Below are 22,309 nucleotides of genomic sequence, written 5' to 3'. Positions count from 1 at the left end.
GTTCATTACCTCAAGAGAAAAAGGGAAAACCTTTCAAAAAGGAAAAAAAAGGGGGGGGGGGGGTGCAAAAAGAAAAGATAATAGATGTAAGATTCAGGTTGCTTTGGTGACATTTTAAAGTCTTTTTTGCCAAGAAAAACGGTAATTTCTTTTAAATTTCTTTCCATGATATTTAAGCATTGAAAGGGAAAGACAGAATTATTGAGCTGTTTTTCCGTCACCCGTGATTATGCAGCAATTTATCAACAAAATGGAACAAGAACATCTGACTGGGATTATTTATTACACAGCAAGGCATTTATTTTTCATTCACTGCACCAGGAAGTGTCCCTGTTATGGCTAGTTACCCATCTGTGTCCAAACAGCTTTCAGGGAAGGATTAAACTGCCATTTGTTTTATTTCCTTTCATGAAATAACCATCCTAACAGGGCTAAGGCAAGACTTGGATATTGCTGGACTTGCTGCTTTATGATGGCATGAAAAAGCATGACTGGATCTTCCCTGGAGCTAAATCAAAGGATGTATGAGGATGACTATGGCATGCAGCATCCCTTCCCCATCCACAGCTCCACAAGCATGTCTAAGAACTTCTAGCATTTCTTTCCTGAAAAGAATGAGCAAAAAAAGCTGCCTGATTCAGAGAAAGATAATCTGTGCCCTCAGTAAGAGCAAACATGTGGGGAAACTATTTGCTAGAAGAATGTACCTTGTGGCTATTGCCAAAGGTTTTGATGGGTGTATCTGCACTTTGGATAGCTTTATGGCTGTGCAGTGGAAATTGTTCATAATGAATAACATCTACATTTCTCTAACACCTTTTGTCCAGAAATCAAAAGCACTTTTCAAAGGAAGGCCCTAATTTTGAACACTTGACACTAACAGCTCCTTATGTCATACTTTTATGGACCCATTTGTTTGGAAACAACTCTGGCACTTCTAAGGATCAGGTAATGACTTTTCTCAAGGTCTTGTCTTCATGGACCATATGCAATACTGCAGCAAATTCCGCGCATCACCTCTGACAGAGGTAAAGAGCTGACCTGTCTTGAGTGGGAGTTAAAAAAACAGGTATCACATATAAGCCATCAACCACAGTTCTGGGGGCTGTGCTCCAGCAGGAGCCATTCTGATGCAGAAAACAGCAGTGTTACTGTAGAGTTAAATGCTGACATCTGTAGGATGTTAAACATTTCTAACAATTACAGTAAGAAGAAACCCATAAATGATATAAATTCTTCCCTAAAATTTCCCACATTGACTGGTTCATAGCAAGAACAGATTCAGCTTTTCCACCCATCATTGTTCATGTGCCATTTACTGCAATCCTAAAGTGGGACTGACAAGTTCCTGTGTCTTGCCTGGCCTGGCCTTCAGGACATCCCCAGAGTGATGTCAGGGATGAAGGAGAAGAAGCACCTGCATTATGTTCATGGGATACACAGAGGTAACAATTGGAAGGGACAGAGCTCTGCAAGAGCTACAGCCCTCCATGCTGCTTGCTGAGCGTGGGAAGGGGCTGGGTTCTCCTCCAGGTCATGGGGAGACTCCTACCACCCCTGCTCCCAACTGGCATTACATTTGCAACTGCTTCTCACCAGCATGCCTGTTGCTGAAAGGGCATATGAGGGGATCACTCAAACCACTGCTGCTTCAGTAGACTGTGAGCAATGCAAACCCTCACATCTGTCCCTGGCAATCCATCAAAAGAGCATCCTGCTATTGCAAGCCTAACCATGTACACACAGGCCCCTCCAATTCAGTTGTTACTACATGGATTTCACCACTGACCCCAGCCTGATAGCACAGTACCTCCTGCCCGATTTTCTGAAGCTGCTCTGCTTTCCAATTCCTATTATCTCTGTGTCATACTTGACATAACCAGGTCACAAGTTGCAGGGTCACAGCTCTGAAGAGCTGTGACCCATCTCCCATACCTATAGAGCATCTAATTTTCCTGACCAGCTCCCAGGCAAGCAGAAGCTAAAGAAGAGCAAGGATACCCCCTGGGGACAGTATTTTATTAGCTGGAATACAATCATAACAGAGGTAGACTACCTCTGTTACCTCTCCAAATTAAAATAATCTTTTTCCTATGCTCTTACCTAAGAATGACATCCCTGACATCCCACTACCATACTGTTAGCAGAGAATCCATGTATAAGATTGCACTGAGTCACAGTAGAGACTGAAATTCTGTTAAACAGAAAAAGGTTTGGTTATCTGCTTTGGACTGAAAACACCTCTTGTTAGAAAGGACTGAGGTTTCCAAGTGGATAAGAGGAAATATGGAAATATGAAGTAGTTAAATAATTTCCTTTATAATTGCCACTTTGCAGCCTTTTCCTCCAACTTTGAGAGAAGCTTTGAGCTTTCTCTGACCACAAAACTCTAAAATAAGCAAAGTTGTTTTATTTTATTAGGGAAACAAGACAATTCCTAGTAATCTTGCTATAACATTTGCTCAGGGGAACTGAGAGAAGATGAAATCACTTTCTGAGAAGCAGCTGGCTTAACACAGGCAGGGACAATGTCAGAATCTGATTTCTTTGCTGACTTACACAGCCTAGAGTCCCTTGGTCTGCTTCTGTCCCATTCCTCTGTACTACTGGGAATCTGCTAAGACACACTTGCGGGAGGTTAAATCTGTGTCTTAAATGTCCCAACAGTTTCCTAATGTGCAGAATTTATTCCTATCAGGCCCTTAATCTCTTTGGAAAATCACTGCAAGTATCTCCCCAAGCTGACTACAGAACATGTTGAAGAATCAAAGAGGTTCCCCATCCCCTGAAAATTGAATGTTCTCCAGCAGATTGAAATTTTAAGATTTTAAATTCTCATGTTTAGGCTGGAATTACAAGCCAGTAACAATAATAATTTCATTAAGTCTGGATGAAAGGTTTTGGCCATGGGGAAAGTAGACAGTTCAAAATAAAAATCTCAAAGGTCTGAGCCCCTCCACCTCACGCACCACCTCTTCCCCCTCCCCCCGTGCTTCTGCAGAAACACAGGGGGAAAAGAAAAAAACTGAAAAAGCAAGGGAGAAAAATAATTTTCTCTCCAAAATGCCAGCAAAACAGTAACACATTTAAATTGTAACAAGAAACTTACTTTCTGCACAAAATATAATTTGCTCCTTTCAACAGGGTCCAGCTGTGGTAGGCTGAGAGTAAAGGTATAACACATGAAGGCAAATATGGCTTATATTTTGGGGACTTTCCATGAGTTTTATGGATTGAATAGATGAGAACTGCATTTGCACACTCTTTGAACCGCCAGTAGCATTTTTGTTGTGGGATGTATTTTGAATAATTCCTTTGCAAAAAGCACAGCCATATTTTCATTAGAAATGGAAAGTAGTTCTGGAAGACCCAAGCTGGTATTTCAATAAATACAGGTGGTATACATTCAACATACTGGCTGTCCAACATCTCATCCTCTAAGCTAAAATATATCACTCCCCTCTCATTTCAATTCCCAGACATACTGTCTTCTTAATCTTAATTATAAATGGTCTGCCACTTATCAAATCATTCTCTGTGTCCTGCACAATCCTCACCCCTAATTGCACAAATATTTTATTTCTGGAACAACACAGCTCAGCAACAAGCTTCATTTTTCTTTTCATGACTTAGTCCCTATTAAAGTAAAGCATTTATGAAAGCTCTGTGTGCATGGAGAGAAAATTAGTTGCTCCTCCGTGGCTAACAGTTTTTAGCTAATCACAATGCAGCTCCACATCAGTCTGAGCACCGGGGTGATTAAAACTGTGCCTGCAACAAAGCAACATTGTACATGGCGATGACGTGCTCCAGTCAAAAACGTCTCCCCTCTTGTTATGACTGGTATTCCCCAGGTGTTTGACTTTGAGCTCTAGCTTGGCAGGCGAGCCTTTGTGGCTGCAATTCAAGTCCCAGGCTTGAGCAGCTCCAGTGTTTATTCTCATAATTTACACTTTGTGATGGCTTATGGACAGTTATGTACTTGGTTTCACAGCCACCACTTCAAATCAAGGGCCTGATCCTGCTGTTACGGAGTTAGGGGTAAATGCTTCCCGATTCCAGCACTGGCAGGAGGCCTTAGATGACTAAACTGTGTCTCAAAGCAAACAAACCAATATAAAAGAACAATGTGGTTTAAAAACAAAACAGAAAAAAAAAAAAAAGAAGCCTGAAATCTTACTTACTAGAAAGTCTTCTTCACAGTACACCTTCCCATTGACACTGTAGAACGCTTTTCCTCGTAGTCTTCTCCCTGTTAAAACACAGTACTGTCAGGATTTGTGCTATATGCCCAAACCCAAACTCAGGATGCAAAGTGGAAAGTACACCCTGCTGTGCCTGCCTGCATGGCCGGCTCCTGCCCCGGCCCCTGCTCCTGGGTCAATCCAAAGAAATGGGTGGTAATTTGGCTCTCAGCTCCATTCTGCCTTAACAAATTCCTTATCAACTAAATGTTGTTCCTAAGTGCAGGTCATGGAACCCAGCTGACACCAGTGTCTGGAAATCTAAACCCAAAAATTACTATTCTGGGGTGAGGGGAAAGGCTCATTTGTAAATTAAGACCATTTCCTTAGCAGGTGAAATCACAGCAGGCATACATCCACTGCAATCAGCAAGGTGTTTGTCTCTGAAGGACCAAACAAGGGTCAGACACTGCAAATGGATGTTCTGTAACCTTTACAAGTATTAATGCATTCAGCAATGCCACAGCAGCTACACACACAGCTGCCTACATTACTAGAGCAGTACAAGGCACACATGATGGAGGGAAGGGCAGAAAAATCACACTGAAAACAAGAGATCTCATTTTCAAGTTTGAATGTTTGCCATTTCATTAGCACTTTTGGAACTCTATTGACAAAGCCTGTGATCGTCATTAACTGATGGCTCCCTTTACAGCTAAGAATGTACAACAGACTCCAGAGAGTCACAACAAAAAGGATTAAAGCCAGGACTTCAAAAACCACCCAGCCCAAACAGCTCAGATAGATCAGATTTGTCTTAACCAGAGCTGCTCCACTGAAAGCAACGCCATTTTATCAATGAAAACCAGTGAGGGAGAAGGGAAACCGCACTCATCCTGACTCACCTTATTTCCACTCTGTGCCAGAGTCCCACTGGCCAAAGCTCCCAAATGTCTGGGGGCTCTTACAAGCTGTTTGCAGCCTTGGCAAGCAGAGGGCATGGTGCCTACCATGTGTACCTGCTGCTGTTAGCAGTGACACAGAGTGAGGAAGAGGGCAAGAGGCTCTGTATTTACAGGTCAACAGATGAGCCCCCTGGTCGCTGCCTAAGCTTTTACTCCACAGAATAATCCTGGATGACTCCCATGAAGGCAGAGTGAGTGGCTCCACCATAAACACGGCTGGTCTTTGCAGAGGGTTTGACTCCAAGGGCTGGTGAGCTGAGCCAGCTGGCCGAGTACAGAGGGGCAGGAGCGTTCTCCAGGGTTTCCATAAACAATGTTGAGGAAAATATGATTAATTTTCAGTGCCTGAAAATGCCTTTTACACGTTGCCACTGTGATCTGATCCTGGGAAACAGTGTGTGGCACAAAGAAGTTGGGATCTGGGCTGATGCTTTTGGGAAATCACATGCTGCATGTGGTTGTCTGGCGGTTTTACTGTCGTGGCCGAGGGAAATGCTTCTTTTGTGTGCACATTCTTGGGCTGTCGATCTCACGGGCTGCTGTCTCCATACTGCTGGTAGGTGGAGTCAGCTCTTGTTTGTCTTTCCAGCTGCCTGGTAGCATGGGCAATGCACTGAGACTGCCCTATCTCCTCTGGGACTCTTAGGTCAAACTGGTCCATCCTACATGTCACACAAACAAGGCACGGGGCTGGGACAGCAATTAGTGGGTCACAGGGCCTCTCTCAACTGATGCAGGAGAAATCACCTATGGATCATCCTCCCTGTTTATCCAAGCTGTTTTAAACCTCTCCACTGAAAGGTAAAGGAAAGGTAAATGGAAAGGAGGGAAGAAAAGAAAAGAGGCAAGAATGCCTTTTTAAAAGACACATTGGCTCTGTCAGACCCAGAACTGATGCACAGCTTGTCTTTAGATGATGGAAGTCAAGTGGCTGCACCCAGAACAGGGACTTACTTGCCTTACTCACTCCATCACCAGTACTTCCACCTTACTTACACCATCACCAGTGCAGAGCTGGGGCATTTGCTTCAGGCAGAGAAGCACTGGCCACCACCCTAACCACACACCACTATTATGGTTGAAAGAAGCAGAGATAATTAAGGGACAAATCCTGAACTCCATTGCTGCAAGGATCTCTGCAGGAAAGGAAATCCCTAATTCGGGGAGGCGTAAGCATCTCCTGAGGCGCTGCAGAAGGTCCATGAGGACCTGGACATCCCACTTTGTATCCCAGTGTGCAGATCCTGGCAGTGCTGAGATTGATAGAAACACCCCAAATTCTGCTCCTGTTGTTTCCATGTTGTCTGCCATCACTGGCAGAAGCCTATGGGAAGCCTATGACCCAAAGCTAACAAGGCAAAGTGATGTTTTGGACTGGGTCTCAAAGACATTTATGTTATCAGATGCATTTGGCAGCTGATGGCCCTGTGACATCAAACAAGCTCACCTTGCTGCAAACATCCTCCTCAGCCAATGCACAGCCCATGAGCTCCTGCTCACATCCTGTTCTGCCAAACACAGACCCCTGCCTTCCCTGCCATACAGCTGCCTTGGTGAAACATCTCTGTCACACACTGCACTCACAGAGCAACACCTCTCAACACTGAGGAAAAATATGATCTTCCCCATTTTACAGCAATCTATTAGGGAACTGACTTACCTAAACCCATAAAGCAGGCAAGCAGCGTGCTCACATGATAATTACTATTATTAGCAATAATTAATAAGATTGACAGGCCTTTTACCTTAGAAGAATTTCATCCAGGCATCTTACATTATCTCATGAACAAGAAACAGCAGATTTTCACACAAATAACCCTGGTGCACTATGTTGGCTTCTACATGCTGCATTTTAGAAATAAAGGCAAAAATACACATTTCACTGTCCCTCCAGAAGAGTTTGCTAAACGATAGCACTGAACACGGTCAGACACTGAACTCTGCAAATGTCCAGGCATCATGTGAAAACTGCAATCAAGAGGAAAGTGATAGCAGCTGCAGCCAGGGAGATACAAATCCTGAAGAGATGCAACAGCACTGATGCCTCCCAGCCTCAGGGCAGCCTTGCAGATGGGTGGATGCAGCATCCTGACGTTAGGATACCTGCCCTGAGCGCAATGTACTCGACAAGGCAGTTTCACCTCCCAGGTCATACCATAGAATCACAGAATGGTTTGGACTGGAAGGGACCTTAAAGCTCATCCAGTTCCAACCCCCTGCCACGGGCAAGGACACCTTCAGCTAGACCGAGTTGCTCCAAGCCCCATCCAACCTGGCCTTGAACACTGCCAGGGATGGGGCAGCCACAGCTTCTCTGAACAACCTGTGCCAGCACCTCAGCACCCTCACAGGGAAGAGCTTCTCTCTAGGATCTAATGTAAATTACCTGCCGTCAGTTTAAAGCCATTCCCCCTTGTCCTGTCACTACATGCCCTTGTAAAAAGTTCCTATCCAGATTTCTTGTAGGCCCCCTTCAGGTTTTGGAAGACTGTTATAAGGTGTTCCTGAAGCCTTCTCTTCTCCAGGCTGAATAAGCCTAGTTCTCTCAGGCTGTCTCCATAGTAGGGGTGCTCCAGCCCTTGGAGCATCTTCATGGCCCTCCTGCAGCAACTCAGGGGCCTGCACAGCACCAACCTCTTCTCTGTAGCCATAACATATTATTCTCAATCAGCAGAGATTACAAGTTTAAAACCCCTAATGCTGCTTTAGCCAGCTGAGTCAAGCGCCTGGCCAGCTAGACAAGTAATACCATCCTGCCCACTGGTCCACAGAACCTGCTGCCTGGCCTTCCTTTGACTGGCTTCATGTAGCCAAGCCTGGATTACTGTCTGCTTTTGTAATATTGAAACAAAAATGTCAAGAGTTTCTGACAAAACTTGATGCAACTTGCAGATAGCTCATTATAATAATAATGAGCAGTTACAAAGAGCAGCCCAGCACAGAGTTCAAGAAGTACGGGGTTTCACACACACACACACTGTGCTTCCCTCCTCCTCCTGCTGGATACCCACCTTGGCACGTCTGCCCTGTCAGACCAGTTCCCAACAGCAGTGGGAGGCTCCAGTTCACACCGACTAGGGGAGCAGCAGGTCGGCCAGGAACGCACTGGGGGGACCATGGATGGGGTAGAACCACCCAGCCTGCAGCCCGCCTGCAGGCACATAACACCAGCTTTGATACAGAAGCTCCTTTTTCCCCCCAAAGTGTTCTTTAGCCTTGTTTTACTGTAGAAAACAAAGCTTATGCACTCACGGTGACAGCAAATGCTTGCTGCAAGTAACTTTTCCTGACTGATACCACACCTTTGAGGGATTCTTAGTGCCAGGATAAAGGGATTCCCCCATCTCAGGTGGGGAACAGAGACCTCGCAAATGCTCCAGCAAAGAGAGCAAAGATTCCTGTAGATAACCTAGTAGTTAATAAAATGCAAGCTAGAAATGACTCTGTCACTACGAACAATTGTAACTGGTGTTTGCAACCAACACACAAACATCCACGAGAATGCAAGCTTTTGAACTTCAAAAATATTTATAAAATCAGAATCAGTTCTAGATTTTTAATATAAATTCTCATATTTAACCAGTTTATGAGTCTCTGGTATTTAAATGTGTCCAGCAATTGCTTGCTGCACAGTTTTATCTTCTATGCATTGCAAACTAAATGTTAGGAACAGGAGAGCTGCTGCTTTAGCAAAGGACTCAAAGGTTCAGCTTGCAAAAGGAAAAATGACCCACAGTTGACACCGGCTGTCCACAACTATTCTTTCCAGTCTCCACCACACTTTGCTGGGTGGTGAAAACACACCAGCCAGGCAGGCAAGATGGGGTAAAACTCTTTCCAACAGTGTTTCAAAAGCTGCTCCAGGCCCTCATGGAACAAAATGTGAAGCAGACCAGGTTTTACAGCCTTGAGGAGGTGCTCGAAAGAGCACTGAACATGTCCTGCCCCTCCCCACTAGCCTCAAAAGCATCTCCAAAGCCCTCCCTGCTGCTGCTGGCAGCAGGGTATTTGCCTATAGGGAAGTAAGTTTATCAAGTCACAGCTTTCAGTGGCAGATCTCCAGTCTCACATGGGATGATGCAACCTCGTCGGGCGCTAACACCCCCCTCGCCTTTGTAAAACAAGAGATAGCAGTGTCTCACTGTCACAGCATGGTTATTAGACGTAATTACTGTTTGCAGCGTGCTTTGAAGTTGAAAAGTGCCAAGCATTATTATAATATTTTAAGTACTTTGATGATTAAAAACATACAACCATTGGGTAATAATCATGATTTACTAGTACTGTAATGTAAGCAAGTTCATGTGAGAAGCCTGCATTGTTTCAGTGCCTCATGCTACTTGAAACCAAACAGCTCCCTTCTGACATAATGGGAATTCTGCAGCCCCGGCCCCGCCTCCCAGATAAAACCAGCGTCCCTCCTCAGCATCACGATCTCTCGCATGATAGATGTGCCTCTTGTCGGAACTTCATGCAGGAAAGTTTCAGCGTTAGAAGAGACAAAGCGCAAGACGACTAATAATATCCTTGTTATTTCTAATATTACAGCTCTGTGGACCAAGAGGATTGTATTTGAGTCAGAAAATGTAATTAAAACCTCCTCATATGGAGTGCAATCAAAGAGTTCAGCTGTATGTATCTCTGCTAAAGATAAGAAATTCGTTAAAGCAGAGCTAATTAAAAGCCTGGACAGCCCAAGCTATCGCCATGGAGTATTATTCAAGTACCTGCTATTCCTAGTGGCTGAGGACATGCCTGGGTAGGTCTGACCACACAGGAGTACAGACCTCAGCTCTGCTGCCACTTCTGCCATGGGGCATGGCCGCTCTGCACAGGCAGCATGCGGGGTGCAGGGTGCGGCAGGACCGATCAGGATGGCTGCGGCTGCCCTTGCAGCATCAGGGCTTGCTTGAGCCCTGAGGAGCTCGAGCTTGTCTCGAGGAGAACCCATGAGGAGCTACACACTTGTCTCACAGCAGCAACAATGCACAGCATCCTTCTTTAACTAACACCTCTTTCTGGAGGAAAAAAAGCACATCACATTGCTTGCCTCATTGCTTAGATGGGGCTTTGAGCAACCTGGTCTAGTGGAACGTGTCCCTGCCCATGGCAGGGGGCTGGAACTGTATGAGCTTTAAGGTCTCTTCCAACCCAAACTATACTGTGATTCTCACTGGGATTTCTTCCCTTTCCTTTTATTTTACTTATTGTCAGTTCTAAGGATGAAATGGACAGTCAGAGAGAATCTCTGCATTCTGGAAGCTCTGGTCCACGACTCACACTGCTTCCTGAGCATGGCAGCCCCGACTCTTCATGCCTGACTGACTGAAGAACTGTGCATAATTGTTTTAGTTAGCAATGTTAAATACAGACCTAATTGCTTGTTAACTGCTTCAGACACCATTTCTGCAGTGACTGATGTGACACGAGCATCGTCACCAGTCGCCCGTTAGCACCGTGACAGTCTCTCGAAGTGTCCAGACTAAAGCGACATGTAAACATACACACAGGATTAATATGCAAAAAACAGTTGCTCAAATATTTCCCAGCTTCTATAATAGGGAAGGAAAATTGCCACATATTGCCCCAAAGCCCTGCAGAAGTGAAACCAGACACAAGGTGCCTTGAGCTTAATCTGCCTGTCCACTGCCCATCTGGGGTCACAGCCTCTGTCACTGTTCAATGCAAATGTAAACTTCACCACATCAAACCTGGTGATTTTGCTTTGCAAAAGCCCCTCACGCAGGCTGCTCTGATTCAGAGCCTGTATGTGGTGAACATTCACAGGCTGCCCATGCTCCCAAATGCAGACAGCACCCAAATGCACTTTTACACCCCACAAGGCACCCATGGGCTGTGGCGGGGCCTCTGTGCTCTCTTATGTACACATCCTAATGATTGAGAAACCGGGACCAAAATAACTCGAGAACCGAAGGATAAAGGGAACCTCCAGAATCCAGTCTGCTCTCCACAAACCCCCAGGCTGGACAATTACTATTTCTAAAAAGTGGATGCTAAACTTTAAGTCACAGGGTGATTCCAGGAGCTGAAACTTCAAGAGAAATAGCAAGTTCACACACGGGATAAATAGCTGAAAACATTAAATAATAACAACCCACCTCTGCTACCTCCTCTTCCCAGTCATCTCAAGATAAAACTGAGACAGGATTTCACTGTTCCCTTTCACTTGGTAGAGGAGGCTTACCTGCCCAGGATTCAAGATGTGCCAAAAGAAAACAAAAGCTTCCAATACTTTATTGCCATTTCTCTTTTAACTCACATGTGAGTTTGGGCCTGCCATTCTCCATCCTTCTCCTCTGGCTTATGACTGTCTATCTGCACAGAGATTTTCTTTACATGGGGTTCCTGCCACTCCACCTGCTTGAGAACAGGGAGCACCGAGGCTACTTTAGCCCTGGAATAACTGCTAATCACATTTTCCTCTTCCATCTTCTACAAGGGACTCACACAAAGCCACCAAGAAACATGAGCACCAGCTCTTCACGATGGGGTCCTGCGTTCCAGCCACAGTGTCCGCTGCGGGTGCCAGGGAATGGTGCAGTGGGAATGGAATGCGGGAAGTGGAGGACCACAGGAAGGACTGCAGGAGGACCATGCGGAGGACTGCTCCAGCTCCAGCCCTTGGGCTTGGAGAATCTTCCATCCCCCATCGGCACTGTCCCCTCCTCACAATGCTCAATTGCTCAGGCTTTGTGAAAGCAGGGGTGAATTTCTGGGGCTTTCAAGGTTTTTAAGATAGAAAAAAAAAAAAAAAAAAAGAAAATCAATGCCAGATTCCTTTGAATAGAAGATACTGCCTGTTGGCAGAAGCCACTTTTCACAGACTCCAGCCGTTTGAAATCTGAAACACTAAAAAGCTACTGTGGATGTGCTGTATTCTTCTTTTCAAAGCAATCTGGCACACAATTTTGCTCCCCTGTTTCAGGACCCAATCCTGCATTCTTTTCACGCTCAGACTCCCATTGACTTTAAGGAATGCAGGACTGGATCCTAAATGTGTGCTTTACTTGCACAATAGCTCCTCATGGTTACGATCTATTGAGAAAAGCACACTTTAAAAACCATTTGGAATTGCAGGCTCATCAACCAGGCCAGAATGCCTGTAAAGATCCTCCATTATGTCAAGAAAAATGCTCAGTGTGTGAATTACACACACACACTCTCACACATTTTCCTGGTTTCAAGCTGCAGGCACAGCTTAGCTTGAGATGCATCAAAATATTTTGAGCACTGGCCTTATAGCTCATACAGAAACCATGTGTAATTTTTGGTTTGGAAAAAAAGAACTCCAGGGGAAAAAAAGCCACCAAAGCAAACATATAAGCAGCTGAACCTATAGCACAGTTTTTCAGAGAACTTTTTTAAAAGCCCCCAAAAGACCGGCACTGCCCAAGACAAAACAGAGCCTTGCCCTGGTATTTTTGAGGATGCTGTATATTGAGTTACGAGGCTATTACGATGCAAATCTCAGATGTACAAGCTTTTTACTTGGCCATAAACACAAAACAGTATACATTGTCCTTTCAGAAGAAAAGGTTTGCTGCTAAAATAGCAGAAGCCCTACGTAAATAACCAACATTCTTTCTGCCTGAGGTCACCGACTTGGCCTATTCAATTCCGGGCTAGTCTGGGATTTGACAATCTAAGCAGGGGAGAGGCCCTTTCCTTTTTTTTTTTTTTTTTTTTTTTTTTCCCCCAAAAGAATGCTGGGATTTTGTTTGAAATTTAAACTCTTGCAAACAAAAGGTGACATCGTATGCTAGAGGCCTATGAAGGTGGAGTACAGGATGTGTATTGTTTTCTGCCTTTACATAGGTTCTTTCAGGGAAGAGTATTCAGAGTCTGTGAACAAATTCTAATGAAATATTATCATCAGGTAGGTAGACACAGCAAGATATGAATGAACACTTTTAAGAGATTGGGAGATTTACTTTTTAAAAGAATTGATGTTGGAAAAGCATAAAAATGTTTTAAAATTATAATTTATCATTTGAAATAAATTATTTTTAAAATCTTAATTGAAAATACCCCCATAGTTTAAGTTCCTATAATAATTCATATTTGTACACTAAAAAAGAGCTTTACAGTGCAAATTAAGTGTGGCTACAAAGTCAGTATTCATTCTCGCTCTCCATCTCAAGTTGATATGTCCTGGAGAGGCAGATGGCAGTTAACTATTTTTCCTCCCGATTACTTCTGCCCAGCTCTTACTTGGGCTCTCACAAAAGTAGGCTCTTGTATAACACAATTATCATTTCCATTTCTGGGCTGCTGTCCAGGTTCTACACTGCTCTGTGCTCTGTGCCACCTCTCCGGAACGGCAGCAGCATGCCAGCTCCGGCTGCACAGACGTGCTAGTACCACTCCCCTCCCACCCCAGCAGACTGTGCGAAGCTGAACTTGCAGCTGGTGTGAATCGTGACAGCATCACCAAATTCATCACCATTTATACAAGCTGCAGACCTGCCCCAAGGAACTTGCTTTGCGAGAAAAAAAAAGTCTGTCTTTGCTATGCACTCACTAATGTGCAGTAAAATCCAGATGAAAACAAGGCAGTTCATCATTTTGACATGTTTGTAGCCCAGGGTAAACTCCAGCATCTCCACTGCAGTTTACCTTAACCTGCCACGATGTCAAGTGAAAAACTTCATTATCTTCCCTAGCATTTTGCCTTGTGTCAGCTATCACACTGAAGGAAGCACCCATCTATCCAGAAAGCACACCACTGCTGCCAAAAACCCTCGCACTGAGGTGGATAACGTGTCTTGCACTTATCACTCTGCAGCATTCACTACCACCAAAGCCAGCAAGCCAAATACTGGGTGGAGAGGAAGTGGAGGGTACATTTCTGCCCCAACCTAGCTGTGTTACTTACACTGTCAGTCTCCAGCAGGATTATGTAGATAGCTAGCTAATATCTTTTGTTACCTTGCTGGAAAACCACACCTTTCTTGGCAGGGTATCCATAATCTCCGTGCCATGTTTACTCTAGTGTGGAATTCTCTCTTCCCTCCCCTCTCCTCCTACTCTTCAGTCAGGTTATTTAACCAAAAGGTTACTTAATGCTGCAGGGATGAGAAGATCTCTGACCTCTGGTACTCGGGCAAAGCGTTCCTGTGCAGACGGTATTATAAACTTAGCAGATACTTTCAAGCTTCCATATAATTTGCAAAAGTTAAAATTGGCAGATGTTTCCTTTCTCTCCCACTTATGTATTTATTCTATCCCATACCACCCATCAATCTCAGGGCTAAGGCATAAATTATTTCCATGGAGCTCCAACAGGACTCATGTTGAAAAGGAGTTTGTAAAAACATAAGCCAAGCATGTATTTAAAAACAGAAATACAAATGCCTGCCTTGATCTAATAGCTATTTTAGGTGTACAGATTAACATACATCTTAAAATACATTTCTTAGTAAGCTAGCAAGCAGGCACACTAATAGGGAAATGTAAACTAAAACTAAATGTAATTTCATTAAGTTGGTTTTTATTTTTCCTGGGGCTGGCTTTACAAAGGCAAAAAAAAAGTGAAGAACAAAGGCAAAGCAACACAGACCACTGAGTAAGAACCACAAGAGGCCTCCCCAGCACTGAGCAAGCTGTGAGGGGAACTGGTAGAGCTCTCCCTCCAAGGTGGCTTCCACTGTGGGAAGCTTTCATCACTCCATCACAGACCCTGCTTGTTATCAGCAAAAAATGCCACTTTCCCAGCTGCTGCCTCTAAGCCAGGACTTGAAAGAGTACTTGTCTTATCACACTATCCCAGGGTCTCAGTGCCAACCCATTCTATGGCAAAAGAAATCCATGAATCACCAAACTGCAGCCTATTCCAGCCCAAGTCTTCCTGGCTCTCGCAGGACGCAACCTTCCCAAGCAGCTCTGCTGGCAGCTATCCATGCAATGTGGTAGGTGGTTTTCATTTGAGCTCCAACAAGAACCACCATGATGGCAGCAACAAGGATCCATCTAGCACGGTATCAAGGCCTGGCCAAGAGTGGAAGCTGAATGGGAAAGAGCATCAGAAACAGGGCTTGCACAGGCTGATGTGTTCCCAAGAATAACCTCCCAGCTTCCAGCAGCCAGCACTTAAGGCCTTCCTGCACTGCAGGTTGCATCATAACTATTATGTTTAATAGCCTCACTGGACCAATCCTTCTTTAATTTGTCTAATTCCTCTATGAGATCATTTATACTTTTGGCCTCCACGCTGTCCTCATGGCAGCGAATTCCACAACTGCATTATGCATTGTATGAACCATTCCCTTTTGTCTGTTTAAAACCTCCGCTGATCTCAAGCTCCTGTTGCATCCTAAAACACAAAGCCTCTACAGCCATCACGAACAGACTAGAGAAGAGCTTTGAAAGTCAAAGCCTGAAACTTAAGTTTTCAACTGTGGAAATGAATGGCACAACTGGCATTTTTATCTAGCATCTCTTTTTAAGATTCTGCTCAGGTACTCTTTATACAGCACGGAGGTGGACACATGTAAGTGGAACCAGCAGTCCTGGCTGAAAAAGTCCTTGCAGAGAACTTGACCAAGCCACTGAGTTCTGTACTGCAATGAGCAGCTTTCACAAGGCTGAACTGCTGTAAGACACAACTGGAAACAGTTTCTCTGGGAATACATCCAAAAGATGGTATCTGGTTCCTACGCTATCTGGACTGCTACCTGGACGTCTGGAGCAGGGCAAGAACCCACCGGAAATTTCACCTGACAACTAGTAAAAGTTAGGTAGGTAAACTTGTTGAGATAAGCACACAGCAGACCCCTCACCATTGCTACTAGGTTCTTCCTCGCAAGGCATCATTCTCTTCTTCATTCAGCCTCTACTAAAAATCACAGTTTAGCCTGGCTCTGAAACAGATAATCAGAAATCTGATCAAGACCTGAAGCAACAAGTCAGATTGCTGAATGTTATCCTTGCACAAAGTGAGCTGCAGCATCACCTTCACTCCTAATACTTTGCACATAAGAGTATGTTGAACAAAAGGAGTGGACACAGCCCAATCCTGTGGCAACATGCAAGACAGCCTCAAGGGAGATGAGCAATTTCCCTAAACTATCTTCTGCGTTGTCTCAAAAAAACAAGAACGGATTTGCACAGGAACAGTTTACTTTCTTCCTCCCCATAGGATTGCATGCGTCAGCACCTCAGTGTGAGCAGCATCAAAGGGTGCTGCTGCTGAACCTCAACATACCAGCAATGCTGCATTTGCGTCATGTCCAGAGAGTGCTCAGCAGTCAACACCAATGGCACCCATGTGTTTCTGAAATCAAGTGCACAGTGCCCTGCTCTCATTTCCTTGAGATAAATTTTCACAATAAAGTGAAATTGTTGAGATCCACAATGCCTAGAGATAGTATCTTGAGCAAACTTTTTTTTTGTTTGATAATGGAAAACTGTATTGGGGAATAATCCCCAGGTCCAGACAGGTTAGTACACAGTAAAAAAAAAATCTAAATATTCTCAGGATAGCAAAGTATTAAAACAATCTGCCAGTTTTCAAGCACATTTTTGGGTTTAGATTATTTCACAGTATTACACAGAGACAACTCTTCTCTTGCTCACACTGGTGAAGAGTTACACTGATGTGAGTAACATTACTTCAGATTTACTCTGTATAACTTTAAACAAAACCTTACTAGAACCTTAGCTATGTATTTTACACCATATTCCAGTATGCTCTGCTGTAGATAAACCTGAAAATTACAGTTGTACCATATTATTGAAATGAACTGGGGCTTGCTCAGCCAATTCCAAATGTAATCAGAAATCAGCCCTCCAAAATGCCCTGTCCTTGATGTTTTGTGGTGGACTTACCACAGCTTCCTGCAGCAGGTCACATTAGAACTAAAACCGCAAGCAGCTTGTAGACACAAAACTGAATAGGTAGAATTCCTGATAGTACACTAGCTTCTTTTGGCACTCAGGTACAATCAGGATATTGTTCCTTTAATGCTTAGCTTTCCTTTTAAGAAGTATGTGAGATTTCAGCCAACTCTCCCCAACGATTAGTTCAGGATGAATGTACTTAACTCAAGATTCAGCTGGAAAGAGCCCAAGTAGATGCAATCAATTTTCCACTAAATCCACTTCCTTCCTCTCTTCTCTACCCAGCATGAGACATCAGCTCGCCCCTACAGCCAGCAATGACTAAGACAACCAAAACCCCTGCTTTCAGCCATGCTCATATTAAACCTGGTTATTCCTTCTTTTGACTTCCCCTGGTTTTCAGTTTTTGCATATCCTGTTCACTAGCCCACTATTTGGGCTAGGTGGAAAAGCAGCTATACAGCAAATATGAAAAAGCAGCTACAGCAAACCACAAACACCAAATGCACTGTCTGCTATCAACCCCAAAGTGCACAGGATCAGCTGCAGAGCTTCACTGATAAAAGACAACTTTACCCTTTGCAAATATTTAAGTGGAATCTATCCAAGGTTTCCATGTGCAGGTACTGTATGTCTGCATCTGCCAGCATCAGTGCTGTGCCATCCCTGCATGCAACACCAAATTCTCTTCACCATCATCATCTGGATGCCACAGTACTTCTGAGGTATTACTAGCTGCTGGCCACCTTACTAGAACCAACTTTATGCAGTGTGGCCTGAAAAAGAACTGTTGTAACAACAGTGATGATTTGCTACTAGAATCTAATCAGGCCAATAAAAAAAAATAACATCTATTAAAAAACAAAGCTTAGAAAACATTATCTCTGGCTCTCACCTACTTGCATTCTTAAGTTTAAGTAGATGATTTCCACCCTCATTTTCCCAAGCATATACATTCTCCTTTGCCAAATAACTTGTGGAAACAGTAAAACAAGTCCTGGTGGCTGTATATTCCTCAGGGTTTCTTCCTCTAGGACAGCAAGTGGTCTCCAGACTTCTCCAGTCTTGCTCCCCTATCAGTAAAAAATGTTTGAGCATGCACCCCCAATCCAGGTATGTTTATTTGCTTATAAATTATAAATGCTTCCACTTTGGAGACTGCTGCTCTAGAGACCACTGGACCATTAATACTGACTCACAAATTGTTTCCATAGGTCTGCATTTACCCTGCTGTGGTTCCTAAGGTCGGTAATCCACTGACTCACTCAAGTAAGTTATTTGCATTATTTCCAGGAAAAATTTTGCACGGAATGCAGCTGGAAGAGGAACAGTGTAGAGTACCCAGGCAGCCTGCTGAGTTAAGTGACTGATGTTCTATGACTATATGCAATTTAATGTTAGGAAATACCACACTTGTGTTTTAAAACATGCTGATAAGACAACCATTGAGACACAGCAGTCAGTAATAAAAAATGATTGCTAAATCCATTCCTGCTTTTAAATACTCATTAAATCAGATGCCTTTCACTCTGCACAGGTACAACTAAAAGCGCTGGCACATAGCAGCAGCTGTATTCTGCATGTGCGCTGGCACTATGGGTCACCCACACCAGCCGATCAACAGTGCTCTCAAAAGCCAGCAGCCACTACTGATTTTATTTCTTGTTACAAGACATACTTTAAAGATTCGTTACTCACTTCCTTGCTTATTTCTTGCCTAGCTCATCATTCACTTTTTTTGCTACTATTCCAAATACGCTGCAAGCTCACAGGAGCACAGCAAAGAGTCAAGACCTGATGGTTCTAGGCAAGAAAAACCAGCTCAAGGCCTAAGGCAGAAAGAAGCAAGCCTGAGGATATATCCACAGCAACGAACACTGCTGGAAGACGACTCCCTGCCAGTGGAAAGCAAGGCAGCTGGGCTGAAGGATCAGGCAGGAGATGGCAGCACTAGAGACTGACCATCTGAGTCATGGGGGGAGATGCGGTAACACCGGATAACGAAGTGAGGACAAGGTTACATGGGACAATGAAGAGGAAAGGGAAGGAATATGGGGGGGGGGAGGGAGGGTTTGCATGTATTAATGCAGAAGGAGTGGGACAGCACACAAAGCAGTGAGGGAACCCCTCAGTGAGCACCCAATGCCTCTGTGCCACCCCGTGATGAATGGGCCAGAGGAAAGGAAGGGTATCCATGCAACTGGAAACCTTGCAAGTGCACCCCTAACACCACAATGCAGCAAGCACTCACAGGGGACATCGGGAATGACTTTGCAAGGCCCCAGTAACCTCACAAACAACTGAGTTTATCATGGGGCTTGAAACCCATTTCGGAGGCCAGGCTTGTCAGCAGCCTCCCCTGAACCTTCCTGTTCCAAAGCACTCTTACCAGACTGATTGACATGATGGGAGTGCTTGCAAAACCACTCACCAGAAAGATGCTTCAAGAGTGTTAAGCCACGCTTAGGTGCCTCCACCAGGCTTCCATACTTCTCTGGTCACGTCTGATGCACAAACTGAAACTTAAGTGCAAACATACTGACCTACATCTTCATGTGCCACTTGGCTCTGTCCAACAGGACAGAGACTGGAACGCTCTGCATCATTTCAGCTTGCAGGGTGGTTGTTTCATCACCCAGGAACAGCTAGGTTGTGGGTGAAATGCTGAAGTACCTGAGCCTCCACTACCTCAAACAATGGCAGGAGGTTATTCTGGCCCAGAACCACCGAATGCAGACCTGTTTCCTCAAGTACTAGAAGTCCCTGAGGAGCGAGAGGACCTAGTGCCCAGCAAATGTTCAAAGCTGTTCCCTGAGGAAACCCTCCTGACTCCTTCCATGCCCTAAGCCTGTTTGAGGCAGGCAAGGAACACAGGACTGCACTCAAGGTTATTACACTCCCACTTTCTCCACCACTTAAAAAAGGTAATTCTCATTAATTTATTTCAGCGCTGAGGCAGGAGAGCAGGTGAGCTCTCACGAGAGGGTGGATCACCAAGAGAAGGCGACTGCTTAAGGGACAGCACAGAGCATCTGCCTATCAGGTACCAGTCCCAGTCAGACTGCTTCATCCTCTGCAGCCCAGCATGGGTTTCCAGGCATGCACCAACACTACAGAGTATCACTTTACCCCTGCTGGCTGCCAAAGCGCTGCCTGCGCTCAATCAGATACTGGTCCTTAGAACTGCCAAATTGAGTCAATAATCCTATAAATGGAGGGAGTACTGAATACGGACTGGACGCGGGCCATCAGGAGGCCACGGTGGAGTTTTGCTTCAGGTTTGTTTTTAGAAAGTATTTACTGTACCTAATTCGAGACTGTGGGATTGAGTTCACAAGCATGAAGATTTCCTATTTTTGTCGGTTCAGTGCCAGGCACCCACACACAGGTTTCATGCTGGTAAAATACTAGGAGTTGCTCAACAAAAACATAAAATATTTCCTTACTATTTCTGGCAAGGTGTTCATAATCAAAGCTATATTGCAAAACTTTAATACAAGGCTCACCTATGGCAAACTACCGTTCACGTCAGTGTGATGGGAGCAGGCTTCTGCTGACCAGCTAAGAGCTCATGCTACTCTCCACGAAGTCAAGAATACATTGACACTACCTGAAATGTGATTTGGCCATGGGTGATGATAAATCTAAAAAGTCCTGGTAGAAGTATTGGTCAAAAGTAGGATTTTCAGGAAATGAGATATTTATTGGAAGGGGAAAAAACGCTTTCTGGCCAAATTTACTGAGTTTCTTCCTGTGGTGTGTTTCGAGGGAGAGAGGCAGAGAAGAGTGGCTGGGAACAAAAGCTCTCCCTTACCTGGGTTAAAACCAAGCTACAATTTCCTGAGAAGTCCAAGGACAGGAAAACATCCACTGCTGGTAAATAACTTTTGAAAGTGACGTATAGAAGTCCATTTACCAGAACCAAGCTGGTCACTCTATAACAGTAACTTCATAAACAAGCAAAACATTCCACTCATGTCAAATACCAGGGGTCACCAAAGCACTTTCTTTGGTGCTCAAGGACAGCCCACTGCAGCTATAATCAGCCAATCCTCCTGAGTCCCGTCATCTAAACGAGAAAAGATTTATGGTTGTTTATGTAGGCTTCATGCCAAGCCTGTTTCTCTGACAAGCTTCTCTGGTGCATTTGTCTCTCACATCCGATTTAGAGTCCTCCAAATACTGGAGACAGCATTCCTTGGATACTTAAAATAAATTAAAAACACAACTTTGGGCTTGGACAGAGGAATGGGAACGTTATTCACGTGGCTTAGGCACTAGGGGCTCTGGGGAGTGGTGCTGGGAAAGTAGTCTTTTAAAAATCTTCATTAGCCTATGTATTTAATGACATATAAACCTCAAAACAGTCCTCCATAAACTGTAAATATGCATTATTTGACCAAGGAATTATTTTCAGTAGCATGCTGCAGCAGCTGTATGGCTTGGCTGCCAGACACTGCAAGTGCTTCCTCCAGCAAATGCATCTATTGTGATCTAACAATAACTATTTAATAATTTATAAAACTTCTCAATTCTCCAATACTTCAACCTCAGGATCTCCAAAATTTCAAAGTGCTAAAGAAATCAGCACAATATCACCCATGTGAGGCAGGTGAGTCGAATTATCTCCATACAGCAAGTGATCGGCCCAAGATGAGAAGGAAGCCCATAGCAAGTGGAATAAACCCCTGTCCTCTGCCTTACAGGCTGATTTTGTGACCACCAACCCATCAACCCTGTCAATCAAGAACTCTTTTCTCTGTTGTTTGCCAGTACCCTATACCAGAAGAAAGCCTGAAAGACAGAACACTAAAGTTTGCTGCCAACATTAATTTTATAAATGTGAAAACAAACTGGAAAAAAACCCCAAAACTTTAATTTTGTTTTGTACATGGTAAGATTCTTATGGGAAACACCTTTTCTAGACCTGCAAGAAGTAAAAGCATTTTAAAGGTGAAGAGTGGCAGTGGAAATCTTTGATCTGTAAAATTAATTTGTAAGTAAAACCCAGGCTGTTTTCTGGTGTGGAACATCAATGAGTTTTCAGGCTATACTGACATCTCTTCCCTGAAATAAGCAGTAAACAAGAATTACTAAGCATGAGTTAATAACCTAGCCTAGATGGGAGGCATGGATGAAATGCAAAGCAAAAGAATCATTTTGTTAGCGCATGAGAATGAAAGTAACAGAAGCAGCAAAAACAGCTTTCCACTTCACGCCATCAATTCTTCCAACATGCCAGGAAAACAATGGTGGCCCAGAGACCACAGCTTGGGTCGGTACAGAGCAGTAATGGCGAGA

The 22,309-nt window shown here is 44.2% G+C and overlaps 1 protein-coding gene across 1 annotated transcript in view; it reads right to left on the bottom strand.

Annotated features, from left to right (window-relative positions):
* Window positions 1–22,309, bottom strand: part of WTIP (WT1 interacting protein) — an 83,572-nt gene that overhangs the window by 19,517 nt on the left and 41,746 nt on the right. The window contains exon 3 of the mRNA XM_065662426.1: window positions 4,185–4,252. Within this exon, the coding sequence (XP_065518498.1) occupies window positions 4,185–4,252 (68 nt within the window). The remainder of the gene's footprint in view (window positions 1–4,184; window positions 4,253–22,309) is intronic.

This window comes from Lathamus discolor, chromosome Z, assembly GCF_037157495.1.
Source record: "Lathamus discolor isolate bLatDis1 chromosome Z, bLatDis1.hap1, whole genome shotgun sequence".
NCBI lineage: Eukaryota > Metazoa > Chordata > Aves > Psittaciformes > Psittacidae > Lathamus > Lathamus discolor.
The sequence above is the reverse complement of the archived record's forward strand: the minus strand, read 5'-3'. Positions and strand labels throughout refer to the sequence as shown.